Source organism: Papilio polytes, unplaced genomic scaffold (genome assembly GCF_000836215.1).
Source record: "Papilio polytes unplaced genomic scaffold, Ppol_1.0 DF822067.1, whole genome shotgun sequence".
Lineage (NCBI taxonomy): Eukaryota > Metazoa > Arthropoda > Insecta > Lepidoptera > Papilionidae > Papilio > Papilio polytes.
This window is the reverse complement of record NW_013527137.1, coordinates 8,844,462-8,863,864: the sequence shown is the minus strand read 5'-3', so window position 1 is coordinate 8,863,864 and position 19,403 is coordinate 8,844,462. Positions and strand designations below refer to the sequence as shown.

At 32.4% G+C, this 19,403-nt stretch overlaps 1 protein-coding gene across 1 annotated transcript; it reads left to right on the top strand.

Moving 5' to 3' along the window:
- Positions 1–3,001: 3,001 nt before the first annotated feature.
- On the top strand, positions 3,002–18,991 carry LOC106107154 (fatty acyl-CoA reductase 1). Its single transcript, XM_013287867.1, has 13 exons — positions 3,002–3,116; positions 13,280–13,494; positions 14,007–14,164; positions 14,285–14,375; positions 14,962–15,107; positions 15,562–15,671; positions 15,859–15,942; positions 16,130–16,238; positions 16,758–16,834; positions 17,090–17,252; positions 17,601–17,751; positions 18,252–18,358; positions 18,605–18,991. The coding sequence occupies exons 2-13, from the start codon at positions 13,297–13,299 to the stop codon at positions 18,696–18,698; spliced, it is 1,488 nt and encodes a 495-aa protein (XP_013143321.1). The 5' UTR covers positions 3,002–3,116; positions 13,280–13,296; the 3' UTR covers positions 18,699–18,991.
- Positions 18,992–19,403: the final 412 nt, after the last annotated feature.

Genomic DNA, 19,403 nt, shown 5'->3' with positions numbered 1-19,403 from the left:
GACGAAGTCTCAAGCGATCGTTAGTCATCGGTAAAATGATATAAAAAACAATATGGGAAGTAACAGTTTTGAATAACATTGTAAATGTCAGTACCTACATGTTATGTTATTACACGTTTGTTTATTACGTTATTTTAAGGTCGTTAATCCTTATAACCTATAATATGTAGATGTTTAAAAAAAGTTGAATATAAAAAGTTATTTTTTAAATATCAAAATATTTCGATGATTTTAAAATAAATAGTTACCATTACTAGACTATATTTGCGTAGAAGAATAATTTAATAGGAACAGCATCAAATGAAAACTCGTATCCTCTGCTTACGGCTATTGGTTCATCGTTGAAAAAAATATCTAAGTACAGTAGAATCTCGATAAGTTAAAGTCCAAGGGAAACATAAAACATTTTAAGTTATAGATGTTTTAAGTTATCAAGAGTATGTTGTAGAGATTTTGGATTCTGATTGGAAGGGAACATATTATTTTTTGAAGTTATAGAGGTTTTTAAGTTACCAAGGTTTGAGTTATCGATGTTCTACTGTAATAAACAAGGAACACAATTTTGAAGAAAAGAATGCATGTGAATATTGCTAAGTCATGACGACCAATCGTTTCCTATATGTTCAATTTTTAAACATTGTAAGCGACGGATGAGTACATTGTTACATACCGACCACGGACAATTATAGTGTTTTGAAATTATCGAAACCATTATGTACCTTAACCTTGGGTTGGTATAATGTAACTTGACCGACCAAGCAATATAACTAAACTAGCTATTCCCGTGCGGCTTCATCTGCATTAAAATATAAACACTTCATAAGGTATATTTTTTACATTTGTCATATTGTCAATTGCAAATGTTAAAATTACCGTTACGATAACTTTGCTTCCTTAATGTTGGTAGTTTTTATGATCCCTTTCCCACATGATGGTTTTTCCCAAATTATTTACCCCCCTAATTTTAATAGCGTGAAAAAAAAAGCCTAAAGCGTGTCGTAAGTGTAGGGATTTTTAGAAAGAGTTATTGAAAAATATGTGATTGCTGACGTGCTGCGCCACGAAGTAGTGTGTGTTTACGATTTATTATATTAGTATGGAGTATGGATAAAATGTGGTACACTCAACTATCTGTAACTCTTTTTATTTCCACTGTTTACTTATACGAAAGCATTTATCATTACAAACTTTTCTACCCACCACTGGACATAAGCCTTCCCCAATGCCTTTCACAAAATACGGTCACAAAAGCATTATATCCCTGTTATTTTCCTTGAACAAATTGAGATGACTATATTCTGTATTGCCCTAAAATATAATTAGACACTGTTTATTTAAACACGTGTTATAACATAAAACTGTAATTTTAGTTGGATAATGTAGCGAGAGCCCTGCGTGAATAAAATTCACCACTGTAGACACGAATATTTTTACGTTAATTTTGGTAGAATATTTTGCAATAATAAAAAGATAACAGATATCTCTAACCGTGTCGTACAAATACCAAAGAGATAATTTGATATTTTCACATTTTGCACAACGTATAAAACATTATAAAGATTGATTATTCCTTGCGTCACTTTTCAATCGCATAGTTTGCAAAATTCCGCCAAACATTCACGAGATATTCATCTGATGATGAAAGAGAAATGTATAAGACATTGACCTATAAATAAATAATTTTGTGACATTTTTCCTCAACGAAATTTTATAATATTCGATATTTTACACTAAGTAAATTAGATTGAATTACCCAAGCTTCTCATTATATTGAAATTCATAGGTCAAAAACACAAATTTCTTCTGTTCCTACTGCATTTTTTTATAAGTAACGCGATGACGTTGCGTTATAAGCGTTTGAAAAAAGAACATTTAAGTAAAGTTTTTACTTTTTTAATCATACTAATATTATAAATGCGAAAATTTAGATGGATGGATGGATGGATGTTTGTTAGAGTTTGTAACTTCAACGGCTGAACGGATTTCGATGAAATTTGGTATAGATGTAAAGGATGGTCTGAAAGACCACATAGGCTATTCACTTTTGTTTTTATTTATTCCACGCGGACGGAGTCTCGGACGAAAGCTAGTGGTTCATATTTGTAGTTACGTAAGTACCATATTGTTATTCGATACAGAATATTTTTCTGTCCATGTTCATCCCATTGTCGTACTCGTTCAAAGTTGTTTAACAAGCTTGCAATCATTCCCAGTATGGTAATGGTCGTGACAATGATGAATCCGTCTTGCACAACCCTCGCAAGAGACGCCGAAAAAAAAATCAATAAATTTCACTCATCCGATGTGTACACGCAACTAAATTACGTAACACGTAATTAGTAACTGTAAACTACAAACTTCAAACATATAAGATATTTTACGAGTAGGTTAAGGTAAAATATGGGAAAGATATGGTATGGTATCCTTGTTTAATATCATAAACCAAAAATTAATGTAATACTTAAGCATAATTCCAAATTAATTTTAGTTAAAATACTTGTATCACAATTATGCGACACTTGCTTTTACCGAGACTCTACTGCGTGGAATTAAAAAAAATAGAAGTAAGCAGCCTAACAGACAAATAACGCGGTGTAAAGCTAAATTTAGGAATAAACCGAGTATAAGCAAAATTTGTACAATTTTTCTACAAATGATTTATATTTATTCATAAGTTTATCTTTATACCGCGTTTATTTGTAAGGATGTATGTGTTCTTCCATCCAGACTATCCTCTACGTCTATGTGAAATATCGTCGAGATCTGTTCAGCAGTTTAGGCTTCAAACTCTCATAAACTTTCGCATTTATAATATTAATAAGCTACCATTATTTTATAGTAACTTTAAATGATAATTGTATATGTTTAGTTAATTTCGATGATGGATGGAAACAAGGTATTAATTAGGGTCTCTTTGAGTCATGCCGATTAGACGGCGAGGCGAAGTTTCAGATTGTTCTCTCAGTCTCGAAACCAAGATCGTGCGCCATTCTCTGTCGGGATGTCATAGTTACCGGTTGGAAGAACCGATTGTCATGTGATTTTTTTTTCGAACTTTGTGTCGTGTTTATTTCGAATAGTTTTGTGTGTGAATTATTGTGTGATAGCTTTTAACGGTGAGTTTGTTTGATTATTTTTTTATATTTTTTAATTCTTAAATATTATATGTTATTACTATACAAGTTCATTAAAAAAAATGTTTTAATGAAAAAAAAAAACAATTTATAAGAAACTATTTAATTAAAATTAATTAAAATTTTAATTATTATGCTATTTTTTTTATAACACCCTCATAAAAATTAAACATAATTTTGACCTTTTTGATACTAAATAATCGATGTTTTGTGTACAGATAACATTGTTCTAATTATCACCAAAAACCATACGCAGATTGTTTGTAAAGATTTAATTAATTCCCATTGCACAACCGCTCATATAATTATAGCTCTTATTTCAAGGTGACACGGTCTTGAATGGCAAGTGTTGCACAACCAAACAAGAATCGTACGACGTTGTTGCAATATGCGAATTTTTTGATAAACCGTCATATTTATTTTATGCAACTAATAACGGGCTACTTCTTTCTTTTGTAATTCATGCAAATTACTAACATAAAAATAATAAACCTAATAAAATGATCATTAAAGTAACATCACTTGGTATCGTGAAATCGTGATTACAGATAAAGACCTTATATAATATTAGAGATATATTTTTCAAAAAAAAATCAGTAATTCTGTGTGTTCTTATCTTTAAGTGTTCTGGCAATACCTTCTAACAAATATCCATCCTTATTATCCACTAGCTGCTCCCGTGCGGCTTCATCCGCATGTTATAATAAAAACTTTATTTCATTGTTTACATTTGTCAAACTCAATTGCAAATGTCAAAACCCCAATTACCTTACTATGGCAATTTTGCTTCCTTGATGTTGGTAGCAACTTATGGTCTCTTTCCCACATTAGGATTTTATCCTAAATATTTACCCCCTAAGTTTAATGGCGTGAAAATGTATAGCCTAAAGCGTTACGTAAGTGTAGGGCTTTTTATTAAACAAAGAATTATTCAAAAACATGCTATAATTGCTGACATCTTAGGAAACAAAAAAGTGTGTGTTTACGCTTTATTATAATAGTATTTATAGTATAGATGATTATCGATCACATGTGAATATTTTGTTGCACGTATGCAACACTGATAGACTTTAGTTATTTGACTAAAACCTAAACTACGCAAAAATAGACGTTAGGTACAAATATTTTAATAACCAGTTTATGTAAACGATAATGCTTAAGGAAACCAAAAAAAAGTAATAAAAAACAAAACCGACTTACAAAAAAATACACTAAAAACAAAATATTCTCAAAAAGAAAATACACTAAAAAGTAACGAAATAATTCCTTGAATAACTTAAACCTCCCTTATAGTCTTATAGTTTAGTACGTAAGCAAAATAGGACTCAATTTTCGTCACACGATTTTAAGCTAAACTATTTAACTACGCCGTAGTCTTTGACTCCAAAAATTAATCAAAAAACGGGACCCACCTGCAAGCACTACCTTTCGGTTAAAAAAAGAATTACCAAAATCGGTCCACTAGGGGTAGTTATGTCGTAACAAAAATAAAAATATAAAAATCATACAGACAAATCCTTTTGAGTGTCTTTTGGGGAGTCAGTTAAAAACTGATTTGTTAGAAATTTGCAATTTCTGTCACTTAATTTTTTCCTGTATTTAAAAAGGTCAATTTTAAAAAGTATAATTAATAGCAACTACTAATTGAAATAAATTAATAATTTAAATTATTTTTCCTGCGGCTAAATTCGTTCCATTTAACGCCTTGTAAATTTTGCTAACAAGATTTCGCGCATAATCCTTGGAATTACAAAAACATTAGCAATCGCACGTGGCTACGTCCACGTGTGGGATAAATTTATTATGTACGTATTTAAATACTTATACTTAAAAGTATATTAATTTTCGATACGAATAATATTATTCCAATCGAAATTGAAATTTTGAATAAATTTCATTATTTTTTTTGCGTTCAAATATGAATAAAATCATTCTTAAGACTCCGGTAAAAGATTTTAGATTAATCAACTAGCTTCCGCCCCGCAATATATCCGCGTGGTATAAAAAAAAATGCTAAATACCATCGAGATCCGTAACAATTGCTACAAACTCTAACAAACATCCATGCATCTAAACTTTCGCATTTATAATATTAGTAAGATTTACGTATATGTATAAAATATTTCATTTTTGGTGAATATTAAATCATTAGAAAAATATAACACCATTTTTTACTAACTAATCACAAACCGGTCACAATAGAGATTGTTGTAATATTTTAAGTAATTTAGCAACGACTTAAGTAAATTCAGTTTTGCAAGTTTCGTATGTGAATTTGTATAATTTATTTTAATGTGTTAATTACACAACCTTCTTACATTAGTTTGATGGAAGTAAAGAAAAAATTTACTTGTAACGAATTGTACAATTGTGACGTTTTTTTTCTTACAAAAACCCTTAAACTCCAAACATAAAATAAAATATCTTCATTACCTAATACGCTATTAAACGCCTTCTAAATTCTGCCATCTAAAACCTCGAGATATTGGAAATTCCTCAGCCTACAAATGGTAGCTTGATTATTACAGGAAGTAAAAACCGTAAAACAAATTTGAAATTTGAATTGTATAACAAAATTACTAAAAAGTAACCTTTGAAAATTTGCATTAAGAATGATATAATTGACAGGTCTTCAATGTAAACTACGCTTAAGGTCAAAGACCTTTACCTCACGCTAGTGTAGAAAACTTTGCACCAACAGGCTAATGGTTTAGATGACATTACAAAATATAAGGTCGTGAGTTAAAACTATTATTATCAAATCTACGTTAAATTTTTTTGTAAGCTGTAAGTTACCTTTAAATAAATTAAAAAAAAACTAAAATAAAACGTACATACCGTCATGCTTACCTTAATTTGCTTAATTGAATTTTAAATCAGTGAATAATTCTACAGCTCTTATTCTAATTTTCAATCTAATTAAATAAAATAGTTATCTAAAACAACCGATGAAGACAAAATATTTAACTCAGTAAACACTTTTGGACCGACTTCCCAAAAGAAGAAGAATTCGTCTGTATATTTTTTTAATAATAATGATATGGTAAAAAGCGAGCTCCTAACAACACATTGTGTAAAATTCACACCATGATACAAATTAGACGTACAAATTACAATATCATTTTGATGACATTGACACACAAACTGGACAGTGAAGCACGAAGACGCTATTGGACTTTGCTATTTCTTAACATAGAAAGTGTCATTAAATATGTTTTGTTGCATTACAACAGACAAGCGCAACCTACAGTTGACTATGTTTGGATAAGGGAACAACAATTAGCAATTCTAAAAGGTATGGATGCTTAAATTGTATACGCATTGGAATCTACAACCGTCTGCTTCAATACCGAAACATATATTCTTCGTCTCTATTATTACAAAGAGAATATGAGGAATGAAAGATGTTTTAAAAGTGAGTTTTGGTTATTCCAGTTTATTGGATTCTGTACGTAATCATCATGTTTGTTATCTCTCCAAAACGGATTAATAGATCTTGATGGAATTGTACACAGTTGTAGAACATAGTCTGTAAGGGCACAAATGCTACTTGTTAAGCTTTTTTTGTTGCGTGCTAACGAAATCGCTGGAAAAATGTAGTGTGCATTTATATTTCACATTACTATGTTTGCGTCTTTTCCGTCTGTCTTTTCGCGAGTCCTCGTTTATTTAAGGTTATCTCCGAAAAGGCTAGACCAATTTTGGCCGGACTTTTAATGAAATGTAGCTTATGTGTGCAGGATTAACTTATTTTTTATAATTCTAAGCTAACGAATCAATCTGTATCATCCAGTAAAAATAAACATTCCATGATTCATTGTGACAAGCCCACTTTAATTTGCACACGGAAAAAACTGCGAAGCGAAGATAAAGAATGATGAAGGCTATATTTGCTTTAAATATTTTTTTAGACTACCGTCATGACTTCTGTGAGGTCTAACACGGCGTTGTTAAATATTAAAATGTATATACGACCTTTATAATAAATTAAGTTTTGACTAATTAAATTAACAGATAATGGGTACATAAAAACATGTTTTTTTATTCTGTAAATAACATTTTAAATTCCATGTAAATCAAATTTATTCTCTTTTGTTTTTATAGAAACTTAATTCAATTGTTTTCATTCAATGCTTGAAAATATTATAGATATCTATTTTCATACTTAAGTATGGATAATCAATTATGTTAATTTTGCGTGGAACGTATTTTCTCACTAATGTGTCTAAAAATCTAGAAAAACAGCGATTAGATACGTAACATGTCATTTACTGCGGGAATTTCCGTCACGATAACATCGGAAAAACACATTATACATTCACTAATACAACTAGAATACAATTAGTAAATGAGTAGAACAATTTGTAACAACTAGTTCTCGCCCGTTCCGCTTTTAAAAAAAATAGTAAGTAGCATATGCGTTCTTCCAGACTATGTTCTACATCTGTACCAAGTCGAGATTCAGCGGTTTAGTCTAAGAACTTCAATTATTTAATTAATAATAGGACGTAAGATTAACTAACTTCATTGAGTGTGGCAGTAAGAAGATTAATTGAAGAGTAGTAAGAGGGCAGACCTTTGACTGAACTATCGCACAACTGGTTAGTCGCGCTTAGTTTCCTATGAGTTTAATTGCAGGCACACTAGTCGATTTTTGGTTCTGCAACAGTTTAATAGACCGCGAAACAATCGACAATCGCACAACATTTGTGCGATAATTTAGTCAAAGGTGTGCGTCTTCTCTAAAGAGTTTTAAGATAATGCAAATGCACTCCATGACCATGTAAATAAGCCAATATCCGTGTATCGTGTCAAGTGTTTGCTGTTTCAATGTTAGCCTTCGTCATGTTTCGTCAGCATTTCGTCACATACGTCCATGGTAATTGCTTAAGGATTTATGCCAATCATCAATAATTTGCATAAGTATAAAATTAGTTCAGTTTTTATACATCAATATTTCAAAAATGAAATTTTATAATTTCCAACTTAATCGACTACTGTTTCGATTTTATTTCGTATAATTTACAAACTGCTCTGCTGCTAAATAATATTTTGTAATTCTATTACAGAAATTATTTGCATATATTAAAATAATTATAATTTTGTCTACATAACCTTTCTACAAAACGTTACAATACGTTTCCCGCATAATACTGACCAATTATAACTCATCTTTTTTGTTCATTAAAATTGCAACATTCTTAATGGCTACTACGGTGTGGCAGTATGCAAACCTACGACTTCTAGAAATGGACAGGCGATACAATACTCTACTTTGTGTCTATTATATTTTCACTATATTGGCACTGATAGTTGTGTTTGATCGCGGTGAAGAGTTTTAAAAATAATAATAGTGGTACACTTAACTGTCATTAACGCTAAAAGACGCGTTGAAGTCAGAACAAAGTAAAATCTGTCTTTTACTAAACTCGCCTGTCTATTTATACAGATCAGTGATACAGACTCTTTAATCCAAAAAAGTCAAAGACATTAAACGTTAACAAATATTTTCAGCAATAGATAACTATAACTAGGCTTGTAAGAGTTTATTAGAGTTATGCAAAATTATAATAAATTTTCGCTATTATGAAATCGACATTTAAATCTAGAAAAAAATCATTCCCATGTTCTATCGTGATCTAGATTATTCCCGTACGTAACCTAACTCAAGGCATTGTTAAAATCATGCATAACAATGGTCGTGGGAACTGAGAAGTTACTACTCAACATTACATACTTTGCAACTTAATTGTGGTAATAAAAAGAATGATCTACTTCCCTGGTAGAGGTAGACTTAGGAAGAGATGAATGGATTGTTGGATTGAGACGTGATCAAGAAGGGAGTGATGAGATAACGGAGGATAGAGTTACATATGTGGAGGACGAAAACCTCTTGGGGATTAAGCTTTAGTAAAAAATTCGGACACACTGCAGATTGGTTGATTTAAAAAATTAAATCGCGGGATACGGTCATTTACGTAAGAACATATTTATCAAAATATTAAATCTACACCAGAAACAATTAAATTGCTTTGTTACGAGTATTTTATCTATTTCATTTGTTTTGTATTATTGCTAACTAAAAAAAACATTTGTATAGCGGTCAGTTATAACAATAAACCAGTTTCGTCCATGTACATATGTACTTCAAGGTCTAGGGCTATGTATCATCAGGCGTGTCTAAAATACGTAATAGTTCGTGGAACTATGTATGTACGGCGACAGTACATAGTATTTAGCATAATTAAATGATATATATGGAAACAGTAATCTCAATCTTCGAATATAAAATTTAATTCCTTATTAAAAAAACGTTATTGTGTTTTTCGCGATTCTTTAACTACCGAAACGGTATAAGGGTCGGTTTCTATTGTCAATGGTATATGTTGACATCTCGGTTTATTTAGATGTGCTTTTGTTTGAATGTTTCGGCAGTGGTAATGAAGATATACTACAAAGTCCGACTAACATGAAGGTAATATATTTTCGTACTTACCAAACAGGCGTGGTATAAGAAGTGGTTTGTTTCCCATTTTATTTTCGCCATTTTGGCACTGACGGTTGTGGTGGTGGATACCGAACTGAGAATAAACAAAATTACCTTTCAGTAACATCAACAGCGTTTGGAACGAAGTTAAAACTGTTAATTTCAAGGATTGACCTATCCTTTTTAAAAGATCAATGGTATGTTTATGTTTTCCATTTCACCTGCAACATAAATTGATTGACTGATTTAAAATTAGAAGTATTTTTTCGTTATCTGTTCTGGAATGTGCTACAAGTTAGAATCGTCAGTTATTTTTATTTAAAATTAATTAGCAAAATATCAAAGTACAACAACCCATGGAATCAGCGTATTAAATCTTTAACACAAAAAACTGTTGAATAAACCTTCGTGCTAACAAAAGAGCCGGTTAATCCAAGATTATGGATCTCATTTTGTTGATCATTAAAGAGAATTGCTAGAAAAAACCGTCTTTAGAAATGATAAGGAAATTTTGTATACCTTTGGTAAAACCCGCAAACGACGTCATTACTGCGTTGTTGTATACCAGGTATACCTCTAATTGGACATCAATGTGACAGATATAAAGCGAAGATTGGTTCGCTGCTAATTCTTGTGGTTTCGAATCAATCCAAGTCATAAAACATTTAAAAAACACTTGCATAGCACAATTACTTCTTATTTCGGCGGGAAGACACTTTAAAGTTAAGCAGATTAACGTTTTTTCAGAGTAATTATTTATATTTTATGTATGGATGTCTGGGTTTTTGTTTTTTTGTTTTTCTTGAACTGGCGGTGAAGTGTCATATGACGTCGAGGTTTTGATTAACTACCTTCTAATTTTAAATCTTTTTAAATTTCGTTTGGAATGATCTTTAGTGGAGATTTGTTGATTGTAAATAACGCCATCTAGTGTACACAATACTAAACTATAATGGTCATAAAATAACGTGTGATTTTTTATATGAACATTATACGTAATTTAAAATAAATAGATATGATTTGTTTACAACTATTTCTGTCTTGAATTATATTAACAAGGTTATGATGTATTTTTAATGGCCGTAACTAATAAATCACTTTAATAATATAATCTACAATAATGTCTAAATACCTACTATAAGATAGGACAATGCATAAATAGGATTGCAGTATTATTATGTACAGTATCTTTAAAGCCTGTTTTTTTCATCAATTTAAAAAATATCTAATGTCGAGTACTGTGTTCTTACTAATTGGGAAAAAATAGTAAAAAAAAAAATCAAAAACATGTTTTTGTATATTTTTGTGATATGCTCTTTTTTGACCGATTTCCCAAAAAAAGGAGGTACTCAATTCGTCTGTGTGTTACGGCATAACTCTGCTGCTAGTGAACCGATTTTGATAATTCTTTTTTTCCCGAAAGGTAATGCTTGCAGGTGGATCCCATTTTTGTTTTCTAACTTGAACATTATCAGTCAACAGTAACATGTAAACAGCCTAATAATAAAATATAATAGATAGTAGGTACCCAATGCTATTTATAACCCCGATATTAAATTTGAAACTTCAGGTATTTAAAGGTAATCATACAAAGTAATTGACGTAAATTCTTGTGAAAACTAGTAAGTAGTCACATTTTCTTTAACCAGCAAAAGTGCATTTTTGTGAATATAAATTTGTATAGCATAAATAATTCACGTTTATATGAATAAATGCAATAGATTTTATACGTGATTCTAAATTTAGTGCAATTTTTATGTACAGCGAATTTAAATACTTGTTCGTACTAAGGTTCGCTTTAAATAATTTCTATAATAAAAATATTAGGAGAAGAGAAGGGGGACCCCCTTTTTAAAAACGAAAAGGATGTTTTTTTAGTAAAATTATAAGAAAATCTAAGAAATAAAGAATTCAATATTAATCGAATTCCCATACTAAGAAATTGCTATCTCATTTTCGATTAATTATTGTGAATTGTAAAAACACAGTTGCTTATTTTAAATTAACTTAATTATCCACAAAAGCTTTTTTTTCTCTGCTCTAGCTCTGTTCACCCCACTAGGGATTAAGAGGGCCGCGCTATACCAAATAAAAAATCTTCCTTCTTGCATTAAAAACGTATTAAAATAGAAAATAGTCTGATGTAAGAATTATATCATTAGTACATAATGTAAGACTTCAAGGAAAACGCAAGTTCCGCCTTATTTATAATCTCAAGATGTGTTAATATGTAAACGACGTCTTACAATACATGCATAGTGTAATAAATAAGATATTATCTTGGTCATCTCATAGCCTCTTGTACTTTTAGAGCTACAGCTTTGACCAAACTGTCAACTGAAGTGCGATTGTCGATTGTTTCGCAGCCAATTCAACTGTTTAGTTGCACAAGTAAAGATCGAATGGTATGTGCACCTTCATATAACCTTATACGAATCGAAGCGCGACTAATAGGTTGTGCGATAGTTTAATCACATGTGCGCGCGTTCTTAATCAACAGAGCTTACCACGAATTACTGCGAAGGTAACGTCATCGACAAAATTATTTAATTTGTGCTCACCTACACAGTTAAATTCAATAGTCAAATATAAATTATTTTGTAACTATTGGAAAGTTAATATTTAAAATGAAGAGTAACTAAAACAAACCAAATCGCAAGAAAATTGTTTTATTAACTGATTTCTTTTAATTATTCGTTGTCCATCGCATGTTCGAGACACACCTAAAATTTAAACTCGAGGTTAATTTGCATTAAAGTACTGTAGTGCTATTTAAAACTCGTGATATTCATTCTAATTAGATTCATGAAATTAATTTACTTTGGTACTTGTATTTTTTCCTGTTTATAAAATACTAGCTATTACCCGTAAATCCGCTTATATTTCTTTTTAATTTTCTCGTTGGAATTGTTAAGTTTTACTTACACACAATTCGATAGGAATATTCTTAGATAAGTCGCATGTCTCTTGTCTAATCTGGATATGGTTGTAATGTTCCTAATACAATATTAACGGGTAACAGCAGCATTGATTGAGTCGTTTATATTCAATCTATAAAATGTAAAAGTGTTTTGCGATGACAAAAATGCCAAGGCTTTAGTTACGCCATGTAGTGTTACCCGAGGCAGGGTCATATCGTATTGCCGACTTCGTGGTCAAATACTATTTAGGAAAGGGACCTCTGTAAGGACGTTTTAAGTAAATCTTTCTGACATAATCTACTAAAAAATTATTAACTAACATGTCCGAATTTCCCAGTGTATAGAAGTCAATTTTAAAAAAAGAAAGTTAAGTTTGTCTTCCAACTGTAGTACTATCCATCCCACTAGTTGTGACAAACGGAAGGGAAGAGAGGACAATCCGGGAAGGGATGACCTGAAAAGAAAATGCCTCTTCAGTTTCACCTCTCTGTCCTTAATAAAAGTATGCAAATATCCCCCGTCTTGCGTTTGAATAAGATTCACGTCAATTGTCTCGGGTTTCGAACTTAGCAGGTCATGATGTTATGAAATGACAATGACATGACCACTAAAAATATTGGCGCTTCTAAGTTATTCATGGAATCTTATAAAGATTTTTTATGGTGTTTTTGTCTAATTAATTGTTTATTTTAATATTTTAAATAATTTGCTATGCTTATTGTACAATTTATTTCCAGAGTAAAAAACCATCACGATGGCGCCATCTGTTGGCGTATCTGAATTCTTCGCGGGCAAAAAGATTTTCATCACCGGAGCCACGGGATTTATGGGAAAGGTTCTGATAGAAAAACTCTTACGGTGTTGTCCAGAAATTGAAAAGATATATTTGTTGATGCGACCCAAGAAAGGACAAGGCACTAAAGAGCGTCTTGAAAGTTTTATTAATTACAGAGTAAGTAAATTAGTTACTATGTAATCCCCCAACACTTTTCTCTATAAAATGTTAGCACACTACCACAACACATCACTATTACGCATAATTATTTAATTTTATTCATTTCTTAAGCAGATCTTTTTCACGCAATCTATCCATATTATCTTTGGCCATCCTCTGCATTTAAGTCAACCACGTTCAATACTATATCTAAATTAATTATGTGCTTCTCATAAGAAGGGAGTGATGACTGAGATGACGGATAATAGAGTTGTTTGGAGGACGAAATCCCGGTGCGCCGACCCTACGGGAGTAGGATAAAGCAGGGGAGAAGACGAGCATCTCTCCGGATATGTCCATACAGCGCTAACCTTTTGCTTCTCAATTTCTACCTCGTACTGATGCTACTGTCATAATTTCTCCAATATTTTAGTTCTGAACATTATGCCTTAGCGTCACACCACACAGATATCTCTACTCATGCAATCTTCTTTCATCCGACACTTTGGTTACGATTTTTTTTATTCCAGATATTCGACAAATTGCAAGACATGTCGCCGAAAGTGTTGGACAAACTGCAAGTGGTGCCAGGTGACATTTTACAGGATGAATTGGGCATGTCCATAGCGGACTGGGACGAGCTGCAGAGAGAATGTCAGATTATATTCCATTGCGCCGCTTGTGTGAGGTAATTATAAACTTTATAGTTATTAGATAAGGCTAGCCAGCAGTGGATTGATATATAGTTGATGCTTCTTGATTAGCTGCTCCTAGTAATATACAAGTGCTTGTTCTTCTTTAATTTCAGATTCGACATGTTCATACGTGACGCGGTCGCAATGAATACTGAGGGCACAATGAAAGTATTGAAATTAGCAGCAGGAATGAAGAAGCTGGAGGTATACCTTACTATCAGAATATCACAACTGTATATTTAAGTCAAGACTTTTAGTCCATCAAACTATCAAGAGCGTGTGCAGATTTTTGACTAAACTATCTGTTTAATCTGCAGAACTGTTTAGTCTTGCTTTGATTCCTATGAGCTTATGTGGAGATGGGCACACTACTCAATTTGTAGATGTGCACCTAAACTATTATAATACAAACAGAAACAATCGACAATCACACAATAGTTGTGCGATAGTTTAGTCAAAGTTGTGCGCCCACTCTAATAAGTATACTACTATTTCTATATGTAAGTTTGATTGAATGTGGATGGCTACAAAGGAAGAGGAAGACCGAAAAAAGTATGGATGGATTGTGTGAAAGAGGATATGCATAAGAAAGGAGTGGATTCAGATATGACGGCTGATAGAGATGTATGGAAGAGCAGCTCATTATGTGCCGACCCTCCGTAAGGGATAAGGGCAAACGGATGATAGTTTCTATATGTAAGGTTGCCGAGCGACTCTTATTCGCAACTGTCATACAAATGACAGACACGTTTTATTGACTTATGACGTAATAGATCATTAATATTTGCAGGTGTTCCTCCACGTGTCGACGTCATACTGCCGCTGCGAGCTGCCCGTGCTGGAGGAGCGGCTGTATCCTGCCCCCCACCGACCGCAAGACGTCATAAAGTGCGTGGAATGGATGGATGACGACCTACTCAGACACCTGACTCCCAAGTACGATTTCGATGGCTCCTATGTAAACTATATATGTTTGAAAACCAAATATTGCATCAAAACTTTTAACACGGTTACGATTCGTCATATAATGAACATGCAATAGACAACCTAAAACCTGCAGTTTCTTTTTCTAACATTTTTTTTAATAAAAAAAAACGGTTTTTACTAAGTTAATTTTAATTGCATTGTGACTTGCTATCGTTTACAAAGCTCTTGATCTATGCTATAAGAACACCAATTAAATATGTATTTTGATTTAATATGTCTAAGCTTCAACATGTTAACGCTATTGAAGTACAGAACGCAACCTGTCTTTATACTTCCTTCAAAGTATGGCAACATTTCGGCAACATTACATATAGCGTAGATTATGACGTCAGAGGTATGTGCGGAAAAACTCCATAGTGCCTTCTAGAATATGTTATTTTTATTTATTTATTTGATATTACAGATTAATCGAACCACAACCAAACACTTACGCGTACACGAAATCTTTGACTGAAGACCTGGTGTCCCAACACGTAGGAAAATTTCCCATCGCTATTGCTCGGCCCTCTATTGGTAAGTTCAAATTGTTATAAAAATAAATAGATATAAAAGCATTAAATTCAAGAAAAACAATCTACTCACTTCGTTACTGATTATAAAGTGTACTTCACTCTAGAAGATTCTTAATGACTAGAAAAGTTATTCCGCAAATTAACATTTAAAAATCATATTTAATTACACAATAAAATGAATTTTTCAGTATCTGCCGCACACAAAGAGCCTTTGCCGGGATGGGTGGACAACATGAATGGGCCTACAGGTCTACTGGTCGGTGCGGGTAAAGGTAAGAACATAAACCAAACTCCATATCCTTTTTATATTAAACATGATTGAAACTAATGCATAACATCATCCATCTTGAAAAACAGTACAGAGTAGAGATTGCAAGAATCATGAACATAGACTGTGATCCTTCGGAGCCAGAAAACCATAGATTAAATTTTTCTAATCGGTCGTTTTATTAATTCCAGGTGTAATACGCACAATGCATCTCAATGATACATATCTTGCGGACATCGTCCCTGTGGATATCGCCGTCAATGGATGTATACTGCTAGCGTATGTCACTGCCATAGAAAAGTAAGTATAGAACTAAATCTTCCTGTCAAATCCCAGGAAAAGGAATGTCAGATGCGATGTAAGTCTTTGTCAGGTAGTTCGAAAGACAGATAAGAAACTGTGATGACGACCGAGCATATTTAAGATCGCGTATACTATTAACAAATATCGCACAACTATTGTGCGATTGTCAATTGTTTCGCAGCCTTCAACTGTTTAGTTGCAAAACTAAAAGAGTAGTGCGCTCCATATAAGCTCATAGAAATCAAACATTTTTGCGATAGTTTAGTTAACGGTGTGCTCTAAAGTTGACATATTTGTAATGTTTCAATGACAATTCACGCCTATGAAGTGTTGATTTTTTTCCTATAAATGTGAGATAGCATTTGTTTTAATTTATCGATGGAATCATAATGATGAGAATGCCTTAGTTTATTTACCTTTCGTCTTTAAACTAACAAAAGTTTCAGTTAAAAATATGTGTAATTAAAGCTACCTTGTACCTTTAATAATCTATATTTATAAATAATAAATTTACAGACCAAAGGAAATCATAGTATGCAATGTCACACAGTCAGGAATTAACCCCCTTACTTGGGGCCGCGCGCTCGACATGGGTAATTATTTTTTTAATTTTAATCTAGTGATATTCTAACTCGTCTTGAGGAGATCTTTACAGTCTTTTGATAAAGAAGCCGTTGACGAAAGTTAATGCGTTCCACACACGTTAGGTTTTGCTTGACGGTTTTAATCTTGCAGGTATAACCTATTTTCATAGTACACAAAATTGTACAGTTTTGTCACACACACACACTAGGTGCCTATAGGTAACTTAACGTGTGTGACCTGCATAAGCCTATTATAACTTCCAGGTCGAGTACACGTGCAGGAGTTCCCATTCTCGGTGTGCCTGTGGTACCCGGGCGGTTCGCCGAAGAGTTCCCGCATACAGCACCTCATAGCTCTCTTCTTTACCCACTTCCTACCAGCATACTTCGTTGACCTGCTAATGTTCCTCATGGGGAAGAAAACTTTGTAAGTTTAATTTGTTTACTTAAGACAACATAGAAAAAACAAAATTTGAAAAGAACATATGAGGCGAGATGCGTCAGTGACAAGATCGAACCCTGTCGAAGCCTAACTCGACACGACACATGCAAGCTGACATGCAAGTGTGTCAGCAACTGGCATATTCCCATCCTTAAATCATAATACGTAACATCAATTAATTCCATGAATACTGTTCGTAACTTCGCGAAGATCATTGTTAGTATTCCTTATTTAGTTAATGCATGCTAATGAACTGTGTACACGGATCGTGACAACCGTGTGTAGTCTGAAATATACTTTTTATTTCTTACTATTTATAAACCGTGTTTACAGTATGGTGAAAATACAGAAGCGTGTCAACTACGGTCTGGAAGTGCTCCAGTATTACACAACAAAGGAGTGGTTCTTCACGAACGATTACTTCGTGTCGTTACGAGAGAAGATATCAAAACAAGACAATGAAACCTTTTATACAGATATGAATGTAAGTATGAGTTCAAAAAGTACAGCGTAAAAAGCAACACATGCCCACTTAAGTTGGCACATTTTTCAGAAGCATGCTTCAGGATTTAATGTGTCACGAATTCAAGTACAGTGGAAAATTTAGCAATACATAATACACATGCTTAAGTTACGCTTAAGATGGCTCTTTGTATGCTTCAGTTTCTGACGTGCTAATTCTATTTTACTAAATTATTTCGTGTCCTTTCAATTATCTTAAAAAACAGAGATAACAGTACATTAATTACCTTAAATAACTTTACATATAACTAGCAAATGGACGTGAGTATTTTACATATAAAAGACAATTTAGCATATAATTCAAATACCTTATTTCCTTATTATAGTTAGATTTTTATACATTTTTGTATTTCCACAATACGTGATTTAAAATTCGTAAGAATCTAGACTGTTTAAATAACTATATTTTTGATCAAATTTAATGTATTTTGTATTATTTTACGTATATAATATTTTGTGCAGCTGGTGAACTGGAGTAAATACATCAGGAATTATATAAAAGGGGCTCGTGAGTACTGCTGCAAAGAAGACCCAGCTACATTGCCACAAGCGAGGAGGTTACAAAAACAGTAAGTATGATAAACACCAGTAGCTTAAGAGTTAAGCTTACAATATACGGATCATATGGACGTAGGTTCGATTCCTGTCATGGTTTATAGAATAACATAAAGTTGTGTTGGCTACGGTTCTTTTCAAATATCTTGGCGGCTCCGAGCCATCTGCGCACTGCGTTTCTTAACGTTCAGAGTGGCTAAGATATATGAAGACTACTATACCTGCGGAAGATATTAATAATATATTTATTTTTATTTCAGGCTTTACTTTTTGGACAAAGCGGTGCAGTTCGTCCTGTATTCCCTCCTCGCTTACTTCATATATTACTATTTTATACGAAAGATTTTTAGTTAGATTTATTCTATTAATGTAATTATGTATACTTCGCCATTTTATAGGGCAGGTACCGCTATGACAAGTCGATTACTCATTCGAATCGATGACATTACATTTTTAATATATGCACCGAAATGAAATGTAAATCCATACTTGAATAAATTAATAAAAATATATGTATTATACCTATAATAAAATAAAATTACTTTCCACAACAAATGTTTTACGTCAACACCAACTGTTTCATATAAAAATAATTTTAGTGATATTTGTATTTATAACTTTAAGTGCCCGTCCTATCACTGGCTGATAGAGGCTCAGATAGCTTAAGATGACGTCACTTGTAAATTGTCTAATAACAATCCAACGTGTAAAATATGTGAAGGAAATATCGGATTTTGTTATCTTATTTGACAGTGAAGTCATTTTTAAGCTATCTGAGACTATCAGCCAGTGGTGGGACAAGCGATTAAACGAATACTTTTTCAACCTTTGTCCATCACCAGTATTGTATTCATGAAAACGCTCGACCAAAATCAAATTCAATGCATATAATACAAATACTTAAAATTGTGACTGAACTCACAATGTATAAATAATATCAATTCAATTTTCGATAAGGATTTAGATCATTGTATGTAATTACTTTTGTACATTGTTAATGAATTTAAAGGTTTCGAATTGAAATTTACTCGACGTTCTTACGGTGAAGGAAAACATCGT

What these genes read in the sequence shown, in the direction of transcription:
- LOC106107154 (XM_013287867.1), top strand. Translation starts at nt 13,297, where the DNA reads ATGGCGCCATCTGTTGGCGTATCTGAATTCTTCGCGGGCAAAAAGATT. An exon ending in AAAGTTTTATTAATTACAGA is followed by an intron (nt 13,495 to 14,006) that starts GTAAGTAAATTA and finishes TTTTTATTCCAG; the next exon opens with ATATTCGACAAATTGCAAGA. An exon ending in CTCAGACACCTGACTCCCAA is followed by an intron (nt 15,108 to 15,561) that starts GTACGATTTCGA and finishes TTGATATTACAG; the next exon opens with ATTAATCGAACCACAACCAA.